This window comes from Passer montanus, unplaced genomic scaffold (genome assembly GCF_014805655.1).
Source record: "Passer montanus isolate IOZ18808 unplaced genomic scaffold, ASM1480565v1 scaffold37, whole genome shotgun sequence".
Taxonomy (NCBI): Eukaryota; Metazoa; Chordata; class Aves; order Passeriformes; family Passeridae; genus Passer; species Passer montanus.
In genome coordinates this window covers 4,972,264-4,992,077 of record NW_024368485.1, presented here as the reverse complement: position 1 = coordinate 4,992,077, position 19,814 = coordinate 4,972,264, and the positions used below count along the sequence as shown (strand labels likewise).

General features: G+C 46.0%; 1 protein-coding gene across 5 annotated transcripts; it reads left to right on the top strand.

Annotated features, from left to right (window-relative positions):
• The first annotated feature begins 1,262 nt into the window (after positions 1–1,262).
• On the top strand, positions 1,263–19,649 carry PPP4R3B (protein phosphatase 4 regulatory subunit 3B). 5 transcript variants are annotated; one of them, XM_039716904.1, is made up of 16 exons: positions 1,264–1,717; positions 3,041–3,096; positions 6,984–7,082; positions 7,549–8,169; positions 10,760–10,837; positions 11,025–11,141; positions 11,764–11,880; positions 12,224–12,355; positions 12,778–12,880; positions 13,471–13,512; positions 13,783–13,941; positions 14,177–14,346; positions 14,932–15,071; positions 15,536–15,720; positions 16,237–16,361; positions 17,060–19,649. In XM_039716904.1, exons 1-16 carry the CDS (start codon positions 1,576–1,578, stop codon positions 17,153–17,155), a joined length of 2,382 nt encoding a protein of 793 aa, XP_039572838.1. In that variant the 5' UTR covers positions 1,264–1,575; the 3' UTR covers positions 17,156–19,649. The 5 variants fall into 5 exon arrangements, with proteins under 5 accessions (XP_039572839.1, XP_039572838.1, XP_039572836.1 ...); XM_039716902.1 differs by having other exon boundaries at positions 16,159–16,361; XM_039716903.1 differs by having other exon boundaries at positions 1,576–1,717; positions 15,557–15,720; positions 16,159–16,361.
• The last annotated feature ends 165 nt before the right edge of the window (positions 19,650–19,814 follow it).

The window sequence follows — 19,814 nt, the reverse complement described above, 5'->3', positions numbered from 1 at the left end:
TGAAACTACTTAACATGGTCTTTTTATAGTTACTGACTCACTTACCCATAATGATGCACACGTCCCAAGGTGTGCTCCTATACAGCTGAATAAAAGTGTATAGGATAATTCTCAGAGGTCTATATTGTATTTTCTCCGTGACTGAATCTTAGAGGCCTGCTACAATGAATATCAGAGCAAAAGCTGAGACTTAAATGTTACTTAGATGCTACCTTTTCTAAATCTGCCAGAGAACATTTGGAAAAGTTGCAGATAGGTACTTTGAGTGGCAGCGTTTGTTGGAAACACTTTCTTTGCCTTCCTCTGGAACCACATTTGGAGAGCAGAGCAATGCCAGGCGTGTGAATAGGAGCCATACCGGTGTAACTGCTTTCACCGTGAGGCAAGCGCCGGGAAAGTCTGGCTTTGTCTGGGAATGGGGCACACCCTGGCCTCAGGAGAACTTGTCCTCCCTCCTTCCCCTTCACAGCCTCAAAAATTGGCTTTGGAGACGCAGTCAGGCTTCTCCTCGTCCCCAGTTTCCCGCTGTTGCACACAGCTTTACTCCCTGAACGCTTTTGGGTCCTTTTCCCCTGTTCCCCTGCAATCAGAGATGTAACTATTTTTTTATTTGTAGTACAGAGGAAACGTGTAGATGGTGTTTAGTGTGGAAAACTTGAGATATACAGACTCCACGATGCTTGGCAAGTGGTCTGTCTTAAACTGTACGCTGTAAGGGCTAATTTAGCACTTTTCTTTCCTTTTTGAAGCTTCACCTTCAGTTTTGCTTTCGAGCCCTCTGTGGAGATGTACAAAGCGTGTTACAGTATGGCTGCTGCTGTGAGGAGATGCCGCTCACTGACCTTTCTGCCGTTTTGTGATGCAGGGGACACCTTTTCTTCCTGGAAATTCCTGAAAATTGAAATTCTGTTTCAGTTGCGTGTGCTGTCTAAATTTACCCTGGCCGGGGTGTGGAGCTCGCCCCTCATTTTGTGTGGCGGCGGTGGGGTGGCATTTTCTGCGGCGTGAGGCGGGGAGGCGTGTGTTCCGTCAGCTTTTAGACAGATTTAAAAAAAAAAATTTAAAAAGGAAAAAAAGTTAAGTTTTTTCGGGGGAACATATGAGCCAATTCCCCCTTTAGACGCCTCGGGGATGAAAAGGCAGCGATGCGCCCACACACACCCCCGCTGCCTGAGGGCAGCCGCCATTTTGTCCCCCCCTCCCCGTTCCCGCCTCGGCGCCGTGAGGGAGCGCGCGGGCCCCGCCCCGCTCCCCGCCCCTGCGGCCGCCGTCCCGTCGGCGGCGCGGCGGCAGCGGGCGGCCGCCGTAGCCCCTGCGAGGGGAGCCCGTGCCCGGGCGGGGAGGAAGAGAAAGGCGGCCCGAGCCGGGTTACAAGATGGCGGCGGCGCTCTAGTGGCTGCTGAGGCGGAGCGGCGCCAGCGAGGCCCGGGCCGGGGCGCGGCGGCGCTGACTCGCCATGGGAAGCGGCGCGTTAAAGGCCCCGCGGTGCCCCTGAGCGGCCCGGCGGCCCCGCTTGCTCCCCGCCGCCCTCGCTCCATCGCCCCCGCGGAGGCGGAGCGGGCCCGGGGCTGCACCATGTCGGACACCCGCCGGCGGGTGAAGGTCTACACGCTCAACGAGGATCGGCAATGGGACGACAGGGGCACCGGGCACGTCTCCTCCAGCTACGTGGAGCGGCTGAAGGGGATGTCGCTGCTGGTGCGCGCCGAGTCGGACGGTGAGAGCGTGGCCGGGGCTGCCCAGGCCGCTTCCCCTCGCCCCACGCCCGGCTCCGGGCCCGGGCTGCCCCCCACCACCGCCGGGCTGGGCTGATGGTGCCGTCCCTCGGGACGCCCCCGGGGATTATTGTTGTTATTGTTATTATTGCAATCCCCGTGTCTTGCGGATCGTGTGAGGTTGCCTTACCGCACAAGACACGGCAGCGTTTGCTGCTGTGGTCCCAGGCTTCTCCCCTCCCAGTTGATGGAATTATGGAATACGCTGAGCTGGACCCATCAGGATGACCAAATCCCAGCTCCTGGCCCTGCACAGAGCTCCCAGCAATCCACCGTGTCCTGAGAGCGTTGTCCAGGCGCTCCTGCAGCTCTGGCAGCCTCGGGACCCTTTCCTGGGAGCCTGGGCAGTGCCCGACCACCCTCTGGGAGAAAAACCTTTCCCGATATCCATCCCAGACCTCCCCAGAGCCAGCTCCGTGCAGTCACCCCAGCCAGCTGCAGCTCCCCGGCCTGGGCAGAGCTGAAGCTGTGACATGTGAGGACATTTTGTTCTCTTTCAGAGCAGTATCCTCTGCTTCTGAGGTGCTCCTTTCCTCCCTTTCTTACTGCTGCAAAAAAACTTGTTTGTTTGTTGCTCTTTTTCTCCTCAGGAATTCCCTGGTTGTGCTCCAGCCGGGTGGCATCCCTTGTGTTTTATTGCACTTTAAAGTCACCTTAAAGGGTCTGTTTTAGAGGGGGGAGGTACGTGCTCCCCTCTTTGTCAGCCGACAGGTGCTAATGTGCTAAATAAACCACCTAGGACTGGTATAAATTGCTCCGGAGCTGTTGCCAGGAGACATACACTGCTTGCATACACAGGATGAAGTCCCTGCGTTTATAGTAGCTGAATGATTCACTTCTGAAGGGCAGCTGAAGGGAATAAAAGCAAGTGGCCCACGTGGCTTCTCTGGACAAAAACATTTTTATGCTGCCCATAAACGTTTTTATGCTGGGCAGCACATTACCTGCTGGAATTTGTACAGTTGGCCTAAAAGACCACTAAAAAAAAGCTGGTTCTTGCACCAGATTCCAGGAGAAAAGAGTGCTAGAGTGGATTTTGGACTAAAGTAGAAGAGAAAAATTTATTTTAATAGGGATATTCCTGTTGAATTTTGTTTTACCTGGCTTATTTTAGGAAATTATATTTAAAGGAGGCGGTTCTTGTGGATTTTCCGTGAGATTTGGATTAAGCTGAGAGTGTTGGCTGGCACGTGGGCAGCGGTGTGAGATGTGTGGAGATGTTTGTTTTGTTGGATTCAGTAAATCTCTCTTCATACCTTTTTCAGGTTCACTACTGTTAGAATCGAAGATAAATCCAAATACTGCATATCAAAAACAGCAGGCAAGTATTATTGCTAGGCTTTGCTTTCTCTGGTAGCTGGTGCTGAGGAATTGTTTTGTGCTTGGAGTAATTGCATTTTTCAGGAAAAGCAAGGGGACATGTAATTGTTGATGGTGTTTTTAGAGGTGAAAAAATGTATAGGTGTTTTTTAGAGGTGAAAAAATTGCTCAGTAGCCTGTGGATGCTAAACACTTCACATTCTAGAAATTAATATGTTGGTCTTCTAGAAAAATACCTTTTGGACTTCAGGCTTAGAAGATAATACATGCAATTTGGAGAAACATTGAAGTCATTACAGGAAGGGTGGTTGGAAGCATGTACATGTAACTTCTGTCTCCTATGCCAGGCTATCTGAAATAACTGAAAAATTAGGGAGGCAAAACTTTGACCAGCCCTGTTGAAGTGTATTTATTTATTTATTGAGGTTTTTTTTCTGGAAATAACATGAAGGAATTTGTCTTTGTGGGACTCCTTTCTTTGTTGCTGCTGTTTAGTTTTTATTTTAAGCCCTGGAAGCTCCTGTTGTCCTAGGTAAGGCCACAAGCCATGGTGAGAGTTGCCTTTCCTAGGGGTAAACCTCCTGCAAGACAAAGAAGTAAAACAGTTGGGAGCTGTGTTAATAGGTTATTTTTGTTTCATCCACTGAAAAAATTCAGCTTACTGAATCTTGTCTGCTTTTATTGTTTTCCCTTTTTCAGGCTGCATTTTTGATGTCTCTGCCTGCATTGTTCTCATGGGTTTTCTGGAGTTTTTTCTGTCTCTTCCTTTGTTCTGCAGTAGAGTCTCTGTTCCTTCAGTGTTTGATACTTGTTCTTTATCGTTGTGGTATCCAGAAGTGTTTCAGCACTGCAGAAAACAGTAATTTTGTTCTTCCTGAGTCACAGAGGGACACATCTTTGAGGATTTTGTTATAGTGACAAGTTACAGCGTGCGAATTAGAGAAAGAGACTTTGTTATCTTGTGGGCATGGGTTGGCTCCCGTAGGTGAGGAGTGAGGTGGAGTTCTGGGCCAGCCTTCCCAGGGGCTCTGCTGTGGTTTCTGCTGGTCTCATGTTAGGGGTTGGTGGCTGTAGGCTTTCCTTGGGGGGCCGTGCTGAGGAAGGAGCTCTGCAGAGCTCCAGAAGCCGGGAGTCTTGAACTGCTTCCTGTTTACTAGAGGAAACCTCTACATAGTGAAATACAAATGCACATTTTGTTGCTGTAAAGTTTTAAAATGCTTCCTTTCACACCCTGTTTCCTGAAACTACAAGTGATTAATTGTAGGGTTTTTTTACTTATTTGGTAGCAAATTTTCAAGTGACTTAAGTAGCTTTTGTTACCATTTTTCTTGTTTTGGCTGGCTTTTATTTCTGATACTGATACTTTTGTGTCCGTGTGGCAGAAAGCTTTTTCTTCTCTGTTTGCTCCTTAAGGTTTGTGCAACCTCGTGCAGCTCTCAGTTGACACCGAGCATTGTCCTCGAGTTGAAGGTGTTGGATTTGGGGAGAGCTGCAGGGTGGTGCAGCTTGATGGAAAAGAAACATGCCCTGCCTACATCTGTCCTTATGTAAATGACTTGATTGGACTTAGAGGGTACTTAACGCTTAATTGTGGTTTGCACGACAGCTCCTGTGAAAAAAGGAAACCGAGCCCTGATTTTTCAGTGCTGTGCATCAGTCTGTGACTTCCAGTGTTACACTGTTAGTGCCAAGTCGTGCTGTGGCTGTTGACTAACCCCAGACAGGACAGGCCTGGTACCTCCCTGCTCCAGTCTGTCTGTGGTTCCTGGGGAATTCATTCTGTCCAGGTGCTGGGCACACTGTCACCACGACTTTCCCTTTCTCAGGGAAATTGGGCTTGGGTGGGTCTGACACAGGTGCCAAGCTGCTCAGCATACAATGTAAAATTATCTCGAGTTAGATGAATGCAAAGAACATGAGAGCCTGAAGAGCTTTAGGTCCCCCTGGATTTTGGGGCATAGGCTTTGAGAGTTACACACCTCTGCTGGGCACCCCACGTTAGCCCGAGGGCAGGGTCAGATGTGTTCTTGGAGGCTGGCAGGAGTAGTTTTAAAGGCTGGCACCACACCCATTTGGTGTTTCAGTCTCTGCTTGAGGTTACTGTTCCCTGGCAGAACTGGCAGACGAGTCCGTGGCTGAAAGACATGGAGCTGATGCAGAAATCCTTCTGGTGTTACCTTTGCTTTGGGTGTGCTCTGTTTGCAGCTCTGAGGTGAAGATCCTGTGCAAATCCTGTCCTTTGCCCAAAGTTGCCATCGTGTGACAATACAGTGCTTTGCTCGAGGCTGAATAGGAGTTCCTGGTGGCCAGGATTTAACACATTTGCAGGGGTGCTGTTAAAGCCAGCCAGAGCAGTTGCCAGAGGGCTTCTTCACTGCTGTTTCATCCAGCGGCAGGTTAGATGCAGGACTGAGTCAGTTGAAACATGTCTTCCTGCTGGATTCATTTTTATCCCCACGTGTTCCCCATCTGCTTCCCTGTGCAGCACACTGGTGCTGGCATGGGGACGTGGTGCAGTGCAGGAGCACGGAGGGGTGGAGTAGCAGACACCAGCACTGGAGAGGGGTTTGAGCTGCTCTGAGTTTCAGTTTTTGTTCAGAATTAATCTTTTTTGTCTTTACTGGTGCTTGAGTGAATTAAGGAAGGTTGCTGTTGCTCGTGGATGGAACAGCATGGCCTCTAAGCAGGTGGGAGTGTGGCAGAGCTCGGCCTGGAAGGTGTCTGTCTGTCTGTCTTCATGGGTTGTCTGAGGTCATGCAGGAAGTGTGTGCCAGATGAGTACGTCTTATATTGGTTTTGGACAATTATTTTCTGTTGAAACCATCTTTCAGTCTTTCTGAAATATTTTTGGAAAAGCTTATATAACTTGTGCTTTGTGTGGGCAGTACAGATTGTAACAAGTACCATTCAGTAACTGGAGAATTTTCACAAATTTTTGACTGCAGTCCCTGGGTGCCTGGAGTCATTTTAAGTTACTGCGTTAATTCTCTGACTTGAATCATCCTGGGCTATGAATAGGGCTGCTGAATGTGCGTGTCCTTCTTTGTTCAGTGAAGCACCTCTGAGGCTCAGCTTACCTGCAGTGCATTGGTTTTGAGTGTCAGGGCATCAGCACTTGCACAGAATGTTTCAAGGTAAACATTTCAGATTTGAAATTCTGTCGCAGCCATAAAATTGTACTTAAAAATTATTTTTTATTAATCTCTGAACAAGAACCAGATCAGGGAGCTGATGAGGCTTTCAGTGCATGCAGCTGACAATTACTATTTTTCCCTTGAAGCCCAGTTGAGTTGTTGACTCTGAAATGGCACAAGGTAAATGCAGAGATCCAGAGGTCCTGAGCTGGAGGTGAGGGGGGACAGCTGTGGGTGAAAACCGTGTCAGCTCTAAGAACTTGGACCAGTTGTGGTGGAGCCTGGCAGCAGAGAGGCTCCCTATTAATATTTCTCTGTAGGAGAAAAGTGCAAGTGTAATATAGGACACTGTAATATGAATAAGCAACTCACAACAGTGCTGAAACCACAGTGCATTGAACTCTTTCCACAACAGGGAAACTTTGTTTCTCTAAAGAAATGTGTAAAAATTAGTAAGAAAGGGAAAAAAAATTGTCTGTGCAAATTCTATTATTTTTAGTGTGGCCTGTGATTATTTTGGGAGAAGGAAATGGATCTGTTGGTAGGCATTTGTCAATGCTGATGTTGTTCTTAACTTTATTTTCAAAGAGAAGAGAAGGGCAAAGACAAAACTCCCAAAATATACAACTCCCTGTGAATATTGAGGAATTAGGGTTACTGTAGAAATGAAGAATTAATGCTGTACCAGTAGAGGCTAATATGTACTGCAGACCTGTTTCAGAAACAATTACTTTCTTGGTTTTATCTCAAACAGGACACCCTGATTGTTTGGTCAGAAGCAGAGAACTATGATTTAGCACTGAGTTTTCAAGAAAAAGCTGGCTGTGATGAAATTTGGGAAAAAATCTGCCAGGTACAGTAAATTGAAACATGCTGTTTCTTCCAGGTGTTTTATGTCTTCTGTGCCTTGATGTATTTGTGCATCCTTTTTAAACCTTGTAAAGTAAGCAAATATTTGTTATTTTCTGTGCAAGGTCTTGAATTGCCCCTGCTTAGAGCACCAGTTGTTCTCATGATTGGATGTCAGGCTTTGAAAAATCCCTGTGATGGTGAGACTCAGGTGGTCGGTGTTCTGGGGCACTCGGTGAGATTGTGTTTATTGGAAAGGCACTGCCAGAGTTCCATGCCTTCATTGTCCTTCTCCCAGCTGGCCTCAGGAAGCACTTGTTGGAGTGCAGTGGAACTGCAAACGTGCTGTAAGGAACCAGAGAGCTCAGATCCCCTCGCAGCTGCCTTGGGACACACTGGGCAGTTGTGTTGTTGCTTTGGTTACTGCTCATTTTGGGATCAGACAGTAACTGTGTGCACTCTTCCCTTAGGTTCAGGGCAAGGATCCTTCAGTGGAAGTCACGCAGGACCTTATTGAGTCAGAAGAGGAACACATAGAGGAAATGCCTGAAACCAGTCCTCTGATTGACCTTCCTACTTGTGAACTCAACAAACTTGAAGAGATTGCTGACCTAGTTACCTCTGTTCTTTCCTCACCCATCCGTAGGGAAAAGCTGGCGCTGGCCTTGGAGAACGAAGGCTACATCAAAAAACTGCTACAGCTTTTCCAAGTCTGTGAGAATTTAGAGAACACCGAAGGCTTGCATCATTTGTATGAAATTATTAGAGGGATTTTGTTCCTCAACAAAGCAACTCTGTTTGAGGTGATGTTCTCTGACGAGTGTATTATGGATGTGGTCGGATGCCTCGAGTATGATCCTTCTTTGGCTCAGCCAAAACGGCACAGGGAGTTCTTGACCAAAACAGCAAAATTTAAGGAGGTTATTCCTATTACAGACTCTGAACTCAGGCAAAAAATCCACCAGACTTACAGGGTACAGTATATTCAGGACATCATCTTGCCAACACCATCTGTTTTTGAAGAGAATTTTCTTTCTACCCTCACTTCCTTTATTTTCTTCAACAAAGTTGAGATTGTCAGTATGTTGCAGGTAAGTGGTTCTTCATGTGGTCTAGATGGATTGTTTGTAGATACCTGTAGCTATAGTTTCAAAATGGATTACAGTTAATCACACGCATGAGTTGCACAATGTTTTGAATGCTTGCCCTGCTCTCTGATACTTTGAATTTGTGTTTTGAAAAGGTACATTTCGGGTGAGTATATTAATATTTTTAATGGGTTGTAAAGCTGAAGATTTTTCTCCGTGATTCCCAAACAACACAGAATTTTTGGTCAAGTTTGTGAAGGTATTTAGAGAACAGGTAACTTGTTGTATTCTGTGTTAGGCACATTGTGCTGGTTTTGTAACAAATTCTGGATCTGTGATTCCAAAGAGCATGTTCAGAACCATTCCTGTTACACTGCTGTTACATCATGGTACCAATTTCAAATGTTACTGGTGTCTTAAAGATTAAGTAACTAGTTATGGGGGGGGGGTTTCATACTGATACCCAGAAGTGATAATAAATAACCAAGCTGTTACTTTATGAAAAACTCTCCTGCACAGTTTGTAGTCAGAACAGGTTCCAAGGTGGTTGGGACCCTGGAAGGAGCCTCAGTGAAGAGCTGTGTGAATTCATGGCATTTTGGGGTTTTCAGCTGGTGCTGTGTTGTGCAAACTCATGGGTACCCAAGTGGCTTTATTCTGTTTATCTGTGTCCAAAAATGGTCCATTTGTGTAGGACACATCAATCCCTCTTGTGAAATTACTAGCTTTGTGTTAAAGATTTTCCTTTAAATTCTTTTGCATATATTTTCAAAAACTAAAAATCAGTATTATGCTCCTGAGGCCACAGTCCTGTTTGCATTTATGGATTATGTCTATAGAGTTTTTTTTTCACTGGGGCTCTACAGTAGTGAATATTTAATTGTGCATTAACAGAGAACTCTGATTTGCTGTTACCTCAAGTACTCCTTGCAGAAGGTTCTGAAATTCTCTGACAGTTCTTTGCTGGGTCTGCTGGCTGTCTTTGCCATCGTAGATGGAGCATGTGCACACAGGTTTGCATGCTGATTCCAAAGCCTCTAGTGAGATGTGTGGTGATTTACAGATAATGTTGATCCTTGAGAATTACAGGTTGAGAAGAGAGCACACATGGAAAGATGTTATAGCACACTTGAGGAAAATTCCCAGTTGAGCTCGTGGGGACCTGAGGTCCAGGACTGCTTTCACAGGCCTGTGGTGTAAATCAGCTTGTTGGGCACAAGAACTCCAAAGCTCCTTTGGGTTTGGGGAACACATGGGACGTCCTGTTACCCTGAATACACTGGCAAAGCTCCCTGGGAGAGGGCAGTTTAGAGGAGCAGCAGATTGTGCTTGCCACGGCAGCAAAGCTCCTTTCTACGTGCCACGGAGCACTGGATCCCAGTGCTGCTGTGCTGGAGCAGCCACGTGGGAAGGAACCTCCATCCATCCCATGCTCCAGGACACAGGACTGGGCTGAGCAGCAGCCTTAGACAAGCAGATCTTGCTTCTGTGCTCAGGTGTTCTGCAGTAGGGATTTTCTACTCTACCTGCTGTTGATTGTAGTATGGTTTGGGGTTTTTTTTGTACCAGGCTTAATTAAGCTGTTTAAGCCAGCAAAGCTTAAAATAAACTACTAAATCTGTGTATGTTGCACTCCCTGTGATGTTGATTCCAGCTATCATTTGTTTGTAAAGCACTTCTATCCCCGCATCTTAAAATTGTCAGGAGAAGGTTTGGCAGTCTTTGGTTGGCTTTGCTGTAACTGTAAAAATTCTGTATTGTTACTGTAATAAAGCAGACAGATTTTAGTGACAGCACACAGCAAAATAGAGAGGTAAGCACACTCTGTTATACAATGCAAAGTTCATGTGTATTTATTGGAATGCTGCTGTTCTGTTCATTTTTGTTCAATGCACAAGTTTATTGGGTTGAATTGGTACAGTGATGGAAAGTTTTGTAAAGCTGTGACATGTTACTGTTTGCTGTCAGATTTCTATTGTCTTTAAAAGGTAACAGAAACATTTGAATTTGAGAGAATGCCAACACTACTTTCAATGTGAAAGAGTGCATAATAATCAAAGGGCAGAAAGTGCCTGAACCCTTGGGAGATGCTGATGCTCACCCTGGTTTTTGGGTACCTCTTGATCTTATGGGGTAACTGAAATGCTTTTCAAGAAGTGAGGTGTTCCTGTATATACCTAAATATCTCTTGGTAACAGAGGATGTGAACGTGAAAAGCCAGTAATAGTCCATAAAGTTTCCCAGCTTGGCAAAGCAGAGCACATGCAAGTGGGAGAGGTTTTATTGTGAGTGAGGTAATGGGGACATGGCTGCAAAGCTGTCCCTTGGCTGGCACTTTGTAATTGCACTTTTAGAGACCATCACTGAGCTCAGCTTCACCTGGCTCTGCTCTCCTGGAGCTGCTTCTGCTGCTCAGAGGGAGTGCTGAAACAACACCCTGGGAAAGATCCCACTGGATGTGTGCTCTGGCATTTGTGTTCTTTGGGATAAACTGAATGGAGAGCTGGACTTTGAGCAGGGCTGGCTCCTGTAGGGATGGCAGCTGTTTTCCAGAGGCTCTGTGTAAGGTGTGTTCCTTTTGTGTGTTACACAGGAAGACGAGAAGTTTTTATCAGAAGTTTTTGCACAATTGACAGACGAAGCTACAGACGACGACAAACGGTGTGAACTGGTGAGTGCCAGCTCCCCGTGGAGCCTCGGGACTCTGGGTCAGGGGTGGAGGAGGAACACTGAAACTCTTCTGCAGTCACTGGGGATTTCTGTAGAACCAGCCAGCACACGAACTCTGCCACAAAATGTAACTGTTCCATCCTTTCAGAGAGATTTCTGACCCAAATTCCTGTTTCCCTGTGTGACAGGTGAACTTCTTCAAGGAATTTTGCGCCTTTTCTCAGACGTTACAACCTCAGAACAGAGATGCGTTCTTCAAAACTTTGGCAAAGTTGGGAATTCTTCCAGCTCTTGAAATTGTAATGGTGAGTGAAACTTCAAGCTGATTTTAACCATGTGGAAGAGCTACAGCCATTGAGGCAGTTTTGGCTCTGCTGAGCCCCTCTGTGTCAGTTTTGCTGTGCCGGGAGTGGGAGTTGATTGGAGCGTTCCCAGTGCAGAGGCTGCCCCAGCTCTGAAGTGCCTGCCCTGGCTGCTCTGGGCATTTTCATTCTGTGTGAGCCTGTGGGACAGTCCTTGGGACAAGGGGGTGTAGAAACTGGCAGAGGCTCTTCTTGCAGCTGGATTGTTGTTGTGGTTGTTGCTGGCCCAGGGCCCGAGAAGTATTTTTAGATAATCTTGAACTGTTGGCTGGTTCCTCCCAAAAGATCCCATAATCCTGTCGTTAGCAGATTAATCTGTCCTAATCAGCAGTGGGAAAACAGAATTTCTTTCACTCCTGTGGTTGAAGCAGCTGTTGCTGCCTGAACATTGCAATTCATTTTGCTGGTTTATTGTTGTTTTTCTGTAACCCTATTATTGTGTTTCTCATAGAAACTCTGGTAATGAGAGGTTCCCAAAACTTAAAACTACCTATTACTTTCAGCTTTACTTGGTAATAAATACCAGCTTAATTTGTTCTTGCTAATCAATTTCTCTCTTTATTAGGGAATGGATGATCTGCAAGTTAGATCTGCTGCTACAGATATATTTTCTTATCTGGTAGAATTTAGCCCATCCATGGTCCGAGAATTTGTGATGCAAGAGGCCCAGCAGAGTGATGATGTAAGTCACAGTGGTTTGCAGTTTGTTGAGTCTGTGGGCAAGGAGGAAACAAACAAAACAGCAAAACAAACCTCTAGAAGTGCAGGAAAAAGTAGGTTTAATGTACAAACATCTCTGAGCATGTGGGTGTTGTATGAGTTTACAGTTTTGGAATCTGACTAACAGGGGTTTTAGGTGTGGAGAGTTGTGCTTGCCAGAATTTCTGTATCCAAATGTAACTCTCAATTCTTCAGTTTCATTTAAAATTGTCTTCAAAAAATTACAGAGACTGTGGAAATTGTTTTCCACGCCTGAAACTGTGTCTAACTGTTTGGGGGTGTGTTTGTTTGGGATTTTTCTGCAGGACATCCTCCTCATCAATGTGGTCATCGAGCAGATGATCTGCGACACAGATCCGGAGCTCGGGGGAGCTGTTCAGCTCATGGGGCTGCTGAGAACTCTGATTGACCCAGAGAACATGCTGGCCACAGCCAATGTAAGGAGATGGGGCTGCAGATACTGCACTGTCTCAGCACAGCTGAGAAAACCTCACATTCTCTGTGTTTGCTCTGATACTGAATTTCAACAAGCCAAAAATAAGATTAACCTTTCCATTTTGGGGCATTGTGCAGGTGTTCATTAACAAAAGTTTTGTCAAGCTTCTTGAGTTGTTGATATTTTTTCAGTAGATGTTTGCATGGTGGGGATTTTTTGGTGATGGTGAGCTTGGTTAGTTGCCCCAAAATGCAAAAACTGATCTTCCTTGAGCAAAGGCAGTCCTGCAGGCCCAACAAATATACAGGCAGACCTGAGGAGTCAGTAGAATTCTGTATGGGCTGTTTCCTTTGTTACTGTTCTTTCTTCTTTAAAAATCCTGTGTACAAATCCCAGTGTTTAATAAAGTTATTTTTGTTTTAGAAAACAGAAAAGAGTGAATTTCTCAATTTCTTCTACAACCATTGTATGCACGTTCTCACTGCTCCGCTTCTGGCCAATACATCAGAAGATAAATGTGACAAAGGTACAGAATATTTCCATTTTCTTTTTCTTCCTTTCAGGCCTGGAGTGTTTGGTGCTGACAGTGCTGGTCCCAGGGATCAGCCTGGGGATGTGCTTGTGGAAAAGTGCTGCTCCCCCAGGGACAGGGCCTCTGTGGGCAGCAGTTCACAGCTCTTCCCTGCAGCTCTGGGTGCTGCTGTAGCTTTGTGCAAGATGCACTTCCTTGATACAATTGTTAATTGCATGTAAAAAAATACTTCCTATAAAGCAGAGTGTCTGTAATTAAAATGCAGTGTCTGTAAATTAAAATGCACTCATTTTAATGCATATTTGAAAATTTAGGATTGGTGCTGTTATTCTACATGATATGCCTAAGGTTTAGGTTATACATTTTCACCTAGATGGATTTAAAACTTTGTAAGGTAAATTAAATACAGAAATCTCACCTGGCTGCATTCTTGCTGCGTGTTTATGTCCCTGTAGCTCACAAACCTTTGATCTGATGAAAAATCTGACCACTTGGTAGAATTGATTGTTTATCCCCATCTTTTAAATCTTGGCAGTGCTTTGAAAAGCTTTTTCAGATTTTTGTTTTTATTTTCTCTTTATCAGATGCAGTAGTTGGATCCACTAAGAGTAATACAATTTGTCCTGGTAAGTCTGAATTGACTTTGAGTTTTGAAACTTGTCTTGTGTGCTGTGTATGGCACTCTGTTAAAACAAAACAAAAAACAAACAAACAAAAAAAACCCCAAAAAAAAAGTTAGGCATGCCCATATTTTATTCCTTTTAATACTTTTTACTGAAATAGATGTAGGAGCTTTGATTCAGTTGAGATGACTGGAAGCTGAAGGAACATTTTCATCTGTTTTTTTCCTAGTCAACCTTGCTGCTGAAAGCTGAAATTGTTCCTTTTTCTTGCAGACAATTACCAAACAGCACAACTACTTGCCTTAATTTTGGAGCTGCTTACTTTTTGTGTGGAACACCACACATATCACATCAAGAATTACATTATGAACAAAGATTTGCTAAGAAGAGTGCTGGTATTGATGAATTCAAAACACACATTTCTGGCCTTGTGTGAGTATGGAGCTGTTGTGATTTCCTTCTTTCCTTCTTCCAGGCATGGTGGGGCTGTGTGGATGATGTGTGGGAGGTGTTCCAGTGCACACTTGGAATTTGTGTTGGTGGGTGTGGATGAGATTGTCGTGCTCTGCATTGGGGGCCCATCTTCCTCTGGGTAACACCTGGGGTGTCAGTTCTTTCCACAAACCCTGGCACGTGGTTATGAACTCCTTGATTTTCCTTGGCACAGGCGCTCTCCGCTTCATGAGGAGGATAATCGGGCTGAAAGACGAGTTCTATAACCGCTACATCACCAAGGGAAACCTCTTTGAGCCAGTTATCAACGCCCTGCTGGACAACGGCACGCGCTACAACCTGCTCAACTCTGCTGTCATCGAGCTCTTCGAGTTCATCAGGGTGGTGAGTGCAGCTGCAGGCTCACAGGAGCACCCAGCTCCTTGGGGAACGAGGACTTGCTGCCAGTGCCTTCGTGTGTGGGAGGCTTTGCTGCAATCTCTGTGGTCTGTGAAAGTGAAGGGTGGTTTTTAGTTGTAGGATATGGTGGCTGCTGTCTTTTCCAGCAAGAAGAACTTTAGGAATTGTAGGATTTGCCTGATAGGGTGACAGACTTGATAGAGGGGGACTGACCAGAAGGTGCCTGGTCCCACATGAGCTGCTGAGGAGTGGGGAGAGCTGGAGCCTGTGGGGAGGACAGGGCACAGCTCTCCCACATAAGAGATCTTTGTTTAACAGAAGTGTCACAAATACAGCTGGGACACTGCTGGGTCCATTGTCTGTTTCTATGGGAAGCCTAATAATTATTTCTCAATCCCATCTCTTTTATCAAGGATAAATCTGATTTAATGTTTCACATTTGTACGATATTGTACAATAACACTTTGGTTCTGGGCAAGAAATCAGTCACTTTCCAAACTAAACTCAAAAGCTTTGTCAACTTCTTCTTGTGCCCATTTGAGGCTGAAACCCTGTTTTGTTCTTCTGCAGGAAGATATTAAGTCCCTTATTGCACATATAGTTGAAAACTTCTATAATGCACTTGAATCTATTGAGTATGTTCAGACGTTCAAGGGACTGAAGACAAAATATGAGCAGGAAAAGGACAGACAAAGCCAGAAGCTGAACAGGTAGGCCCTGGTTTCTGTGCCCTGAGCCTGGCAGGGGCTGCTGCTGTGCTCTGCTCCTTGTGTTTCCCTTTCCCAGAGGGCAGCAGGAGGCTGGGACTGGGGTTGGGTTTCATTCTTGGTGGAAACTCCTCAGATTAGAGGAAAGCCCCATGTGCCTTTCCTTGTGGCCAAGTATAGTAGAGCTGATGTTGGCCAGTGGACTAAATGTTCAGAAAACTCTCTAAGAGCACAGGGAGAGCTCTCTAAGAAAAGAGCAAAATGTTGCTCTGTCACTCTGATTTGGGATTCAGTCTGGCTTGTCATCAGCTGGGGTGTTGGTGAGTCTTGGGGTGAGGGCAGAACCACAGATGGAGCTGCATTGCCTTCTCAAATGCACTGAGCTCCCTCTAAAGCTCTGGAAGGCATTTCTGATCCCGAGCCTGAAACAGCAGCCCAGCTGGAATCCCTGTGTGTGTCTCTTACAGTGTCCCATCCATATTGCGTAGCAATAGATTCCGCAGGGATGCCAGAGCCTTGGAGGAGGATGAGGAAATGTGGTTCAATGAAGATGAAGAGGAAGAAGGCGAAGCTGTTGTACCTCCAGTTGAGAAGTCAAAACAGGAGGACGATTTTCCAGATAGCTATGAGAAATTTATGGAAACTAAAAAAGGTATTTACTCTGTTTGAGCTTGTTGGCACTGGAAGTGCTCCATGGCAGATACGTGGAGTATCACCCAAACTATCCCATGGTTTGTGCTCTGTACCTCAAGCAGCAGTACAGGGCATTCCATGTAATTGAGTCTTGAGATCCAAATGTGTCTTCGCAAGCCAGTTCAGGATTAAAATAACGAGTTTAAATGGTATCCAAAAGCAGGACTTTGAATGTGCCTGTGTGCTCCAGGTGAGCCATGTCCCCGTGCCCTCAGCATCCAGGCCCTGCTCAGTTTGCTGCTGATGGGCTCAGGATGGGCTTGGTTGGGGAACTGAGAATTGCAGCAGAATTGGAACCAAAAAACCTGCTGGCTGTCGCCCTGCGATTGCACTGTGATGTGGATTGTACTCCTTGGTGTGCAGCTGATACCTAAGTGTGACAATGTTTGTCCCTCAGCTAAGGAGAGTGAAGACAAAGAGAATCTTCCAAAAAGGACTTCAGCTGGGGGATTCAAATTCACTTTTTCCCACTCAGCCAGCGCAGCCAACGGTGCGAATGGTGCAAACAGCAAATCCGTGGCAGCTCAGACATCACCAGCGAGCTCCAATGGCTCCTCTTCCAAGAACACGGCCCTGAGCCCAGCAGTGCCAGCCCCCAAGGTGGGACAACTCGTGTGGGGCTGTGCCAGGGGAACAGCAGCAGCAGCCTGTGGGCAGCAGGGCTGAGTTGGGCATAAATTCACCCTGAGCCCCTCGCTGCTCTGGGGAGGTCTGAGTGGGGCTGGGCTCTGTTGGAATCTGGTGGGTGCAGTCTCATCCCACATCCTCTGCATGGTTTCACTGTTTCCACTTTTTGTTCTGCTCAGTTGCTGCTCTGTGTATCTGATGTACAAAGGAAATTGGGGTTTTTGGGAGCTGTTAGTGCCCTGCTGGCTGGGAATTGCCCAGTGCTTTTGAGCAGACAAGTGCAGTGAGTGACCCCTGTGTGGTGCCCGACTCAGCCGTGCATTATTGGAATCCTCAGCCACTGAGCTGCTGAGCAGCTGCAGAAAAGTGTGGCAGGGGTTGATTGCCCACCCTAAGGCTGAGCAGCCAAAGGGATGGCAGCCTGCACCTTGGAGTTCCTGTCTGTCCTGCTGGACTGACAGATTTTTAAACAGTTCTCAGTCCACACCCAGAGGAGTGAGGAAGCTCCAGTACATTTTACAGCTTGAGGTTCAAACCCATTTTCCAGGCAAATGGAATGCCAAAGGCTGGTGTGCCCTGGACAAGTTGGCTGGAGGTTTTGTTCAAAATTTGCACCTTTCTAGGTACTTCTTCAATATAAAAACTTCCTTTTTCCTTTTTCTCATTGGCAGGGAAGTCTAGTTGGGCTAGTGGATTATCCTGATGATGAAGACGATGATGAAGAGGAGGAGACATCTCCAAGGAAAAGACCTCGTCTGGGTTCATAAAAGAAACCAAAACTTTGGAATAAGAACTTTTATTATGGGGTTTCAAATGCTGCAACTGTTTTAAGAGCTAAAAAGAATCTGAATCAGAAAGCTTTCTCCCATGAGTATATAAGATAATACAAGGAGTAGCAAAAGAAACTCGGTGTATCAGCTAGAAAGGGTTAGTTCTGTAAACACAGATCTTCCAAGGAACTTAATGTCTTTCTAGAAAGTAAGGAGTCTGCCATTCAGGCTGTCAAAAAAAAGAAAAATTTTAAAAAAAGGTGGGTTAGTATTCTCAGAACCTGGATGATGGCTTCTCAGCAAGGAAAGTCTCAGGTGTCGGGAGGGAAAGGGGGAGGGAAAGGTATGGTAACACTTTTTAAAAAATATTGCAGGGTTTCCCCATTGTTTAACAGAACTAGGAAAAAAAATTCAAACTTAAATTTTGAACCCAGTAATCTTAATTTTGTAATGGTGCTGTCAGTTGTGTTCTTTTAGCAATGCCTCTTTTAAAAAAAATTTAAGGGAAAACTAACTCTGTTTGCATAAGAACAATCCACATTTTGGGACCATTTATTACCAACTAAACTGCATTTCTCATGATTGGAGGGAGGGACACTGCAGTTATAGTGCATGTTGAGTTGTTTAAAACAGTTAAAACAAGTTTTAATTTGTATTTTCCAAGAGGAGAGAATGGAAGCTGGATTCAAAATGGAAGGTTTTGCTTGTTTTGTCAGTGAGACGTCCAGAAATATCTATGCCAAGGAGCAGTGGCTTCCCAAGGGTCTGCAGGAGCTGCTTGTGCCATGGTGGGGCTGCACCTGGCACAGCCCTCAGGTTGGGAAGATCCTGAATTCCAATGTGCTCCATGGTGTTCCAGGGCTGCCTCCTCTTGGAGCAGCTGCTTCCCTCTTTGGGAGCTGGTTGGGAATAAGAAACACTCACAGGTTTTTCACAGAGATGGACTGAGCAGCATTTTAACAGCAAAGGCAGTTTGGACCAAGGCAGGGTTATTGCAGAACACCTTGAGGGCTTGGAGGCAGAATCCACAAGCAGCACCTGAACCTGGGGTGGTACAAAAGCTGCTTTTTTAAAACACAAAAGCACATTCCACATAGGTGAGTGAACTGTGACAGGAATAGGGGAGTTCATGGCAAGGTGACAGAGGCAAACAGTCCAGGTTTTATTTCTAAGAGCAGCACATGAACTGTAAATATTTTAATGTTAGTTTGCCCACATGTGATCTGAGATCATGACTGAGTGAGAGGAGATTTCCCAGCGACTGTGTCAGAGATGTTCAAGATGGAACCAGCTGCAATCCACCACATAGATCACTCTTGTAATACGTGTTATGGGTCCATTTCTCCTGGAATAGTTTAAACTGAAGCAGTTTCTCTGTTTTGGAGATTTTTGTAGTTAGTTTTAATTTTAGCTCTTGTTTGGAAAAGATGGGCTGTCTGTGTAGATATGAAGTATAGTTTTTTCCATAAAACAGAAGTTTATTTTGTATTAAAGATACCACTGTACTTGTTTTACACCATTTGTATACATGTGGTGATATTAATGCTGAACTGTAAAATTCAGGAATTAAAATGTGACCCTGTAATTCCATAATTACTGCTTTTGTTTGGTTTGTTACACATGGTAAGGTGAACTCAGCCTTTTCAATGTGGCTGTTGTAGGATATTGTTTCAGGTTAAGTCATCCATGCAGGTTTCAGAAGTAACTCCATAGCCCTGGATGGAATCCCAGAGGGAATGGGTGAGCTCTTCCCAATGTGTGAGCAAGACACAGGTGCTCTGATGGACCTGGGGACAGTGGTGTTGTCTCCAGACAGCTCCAGGCCACCCAGGACTGTGAGGGAGCACCCGTCAGCTCCAGAGCCAAGGAGGAGTTTGCTGCTGAAGCTGCAGCCCCATCCTCGTGTGCTCCCTCTCAAGCTGCTGTGCTCCCCCATGGCTCTTTGTCTCCACCAGTAAAGATTCACAGGCCATGACAGCAGCAGGGAGCTGGGATGTGCCTTCACTCACCTGAGGAGCAGAAGTGACATCTCCTGGAGCGTGGAGCCCTGTTCCTGATTCTCTTGGCAGCCTCCAAGCCGAGTTCTCCACAGGACTCCCAAGGAGGGTCAGTCCTTGCTCTGCTCCTCGCCACGCCAGCGCCTGCTGCAGTACAGCTGGAGCTTCAAAAACACCCAGACAAACAGGAGCTTGCTTCACAGCAAAACCAAGAATGCCATGGATTTTTATAGTTCCTAGGAAAGGACTGGGTGAAGTGGCAGCAGATCCCTGTGAAACACCAGCCTGCAATCCCAGGAGAAGGTGACACCCAGCCCTCTCTGGCTTCTCCTGGGGCCGTGACCCCTCGGTGCTGGTTCCCAGTCTGCCCTCGTGGGCAGCCACGTTTGTTCTCCTGCCTGGGCCCTTCCACTGCTGCTTTTGGGGAAAAAACAGAACATCTGCCAACGTGTACCAGTTATAAATGCTATTTTAATAAAAATTCCATGAAACTAGAAGGGGTGGGTTTGTCTCTTTTGTGAGAAGCTGTGGCATGCCATGGCCAAGGGTGACCTCTCAGTGAGGCCATGCCATGGCCAAGAGTGACCTCTCCTGGCTTCTTTTTGAGTCTGTGAAAGCCAAACCAGTAAAGGACTTTAAAAGATTCCTGCTACTCTGGC

What these genes read in the sequence shown, in the direction of transcription:
- PPP4R3B (XM_039716902.1), top strand. Translation starts at nt 1,576, where the DNA reads ATGTCGGACACCCGCCGGCGGGTGAAGGTCTACACGCTCAACGAGGAT. An exon ending in GGTGCGCGCCGAGTCGGACG is followed by an intron (nt 1,718 to 3,040) that starts GTGAGAGCGTGG and finishes TACCTTTTTCAG; the next exon opens with GTTCACTACTGTTAGAATCG. An exon ending in AGATTGTCAGTATGTTGCAG is followed by an intron (nt 8,170 to 10,759) that starts GTAAGTGGTTCT and finishes TGTGTTACACAG; the next exon opens with GAAGACGAGAAGTTTTTATC.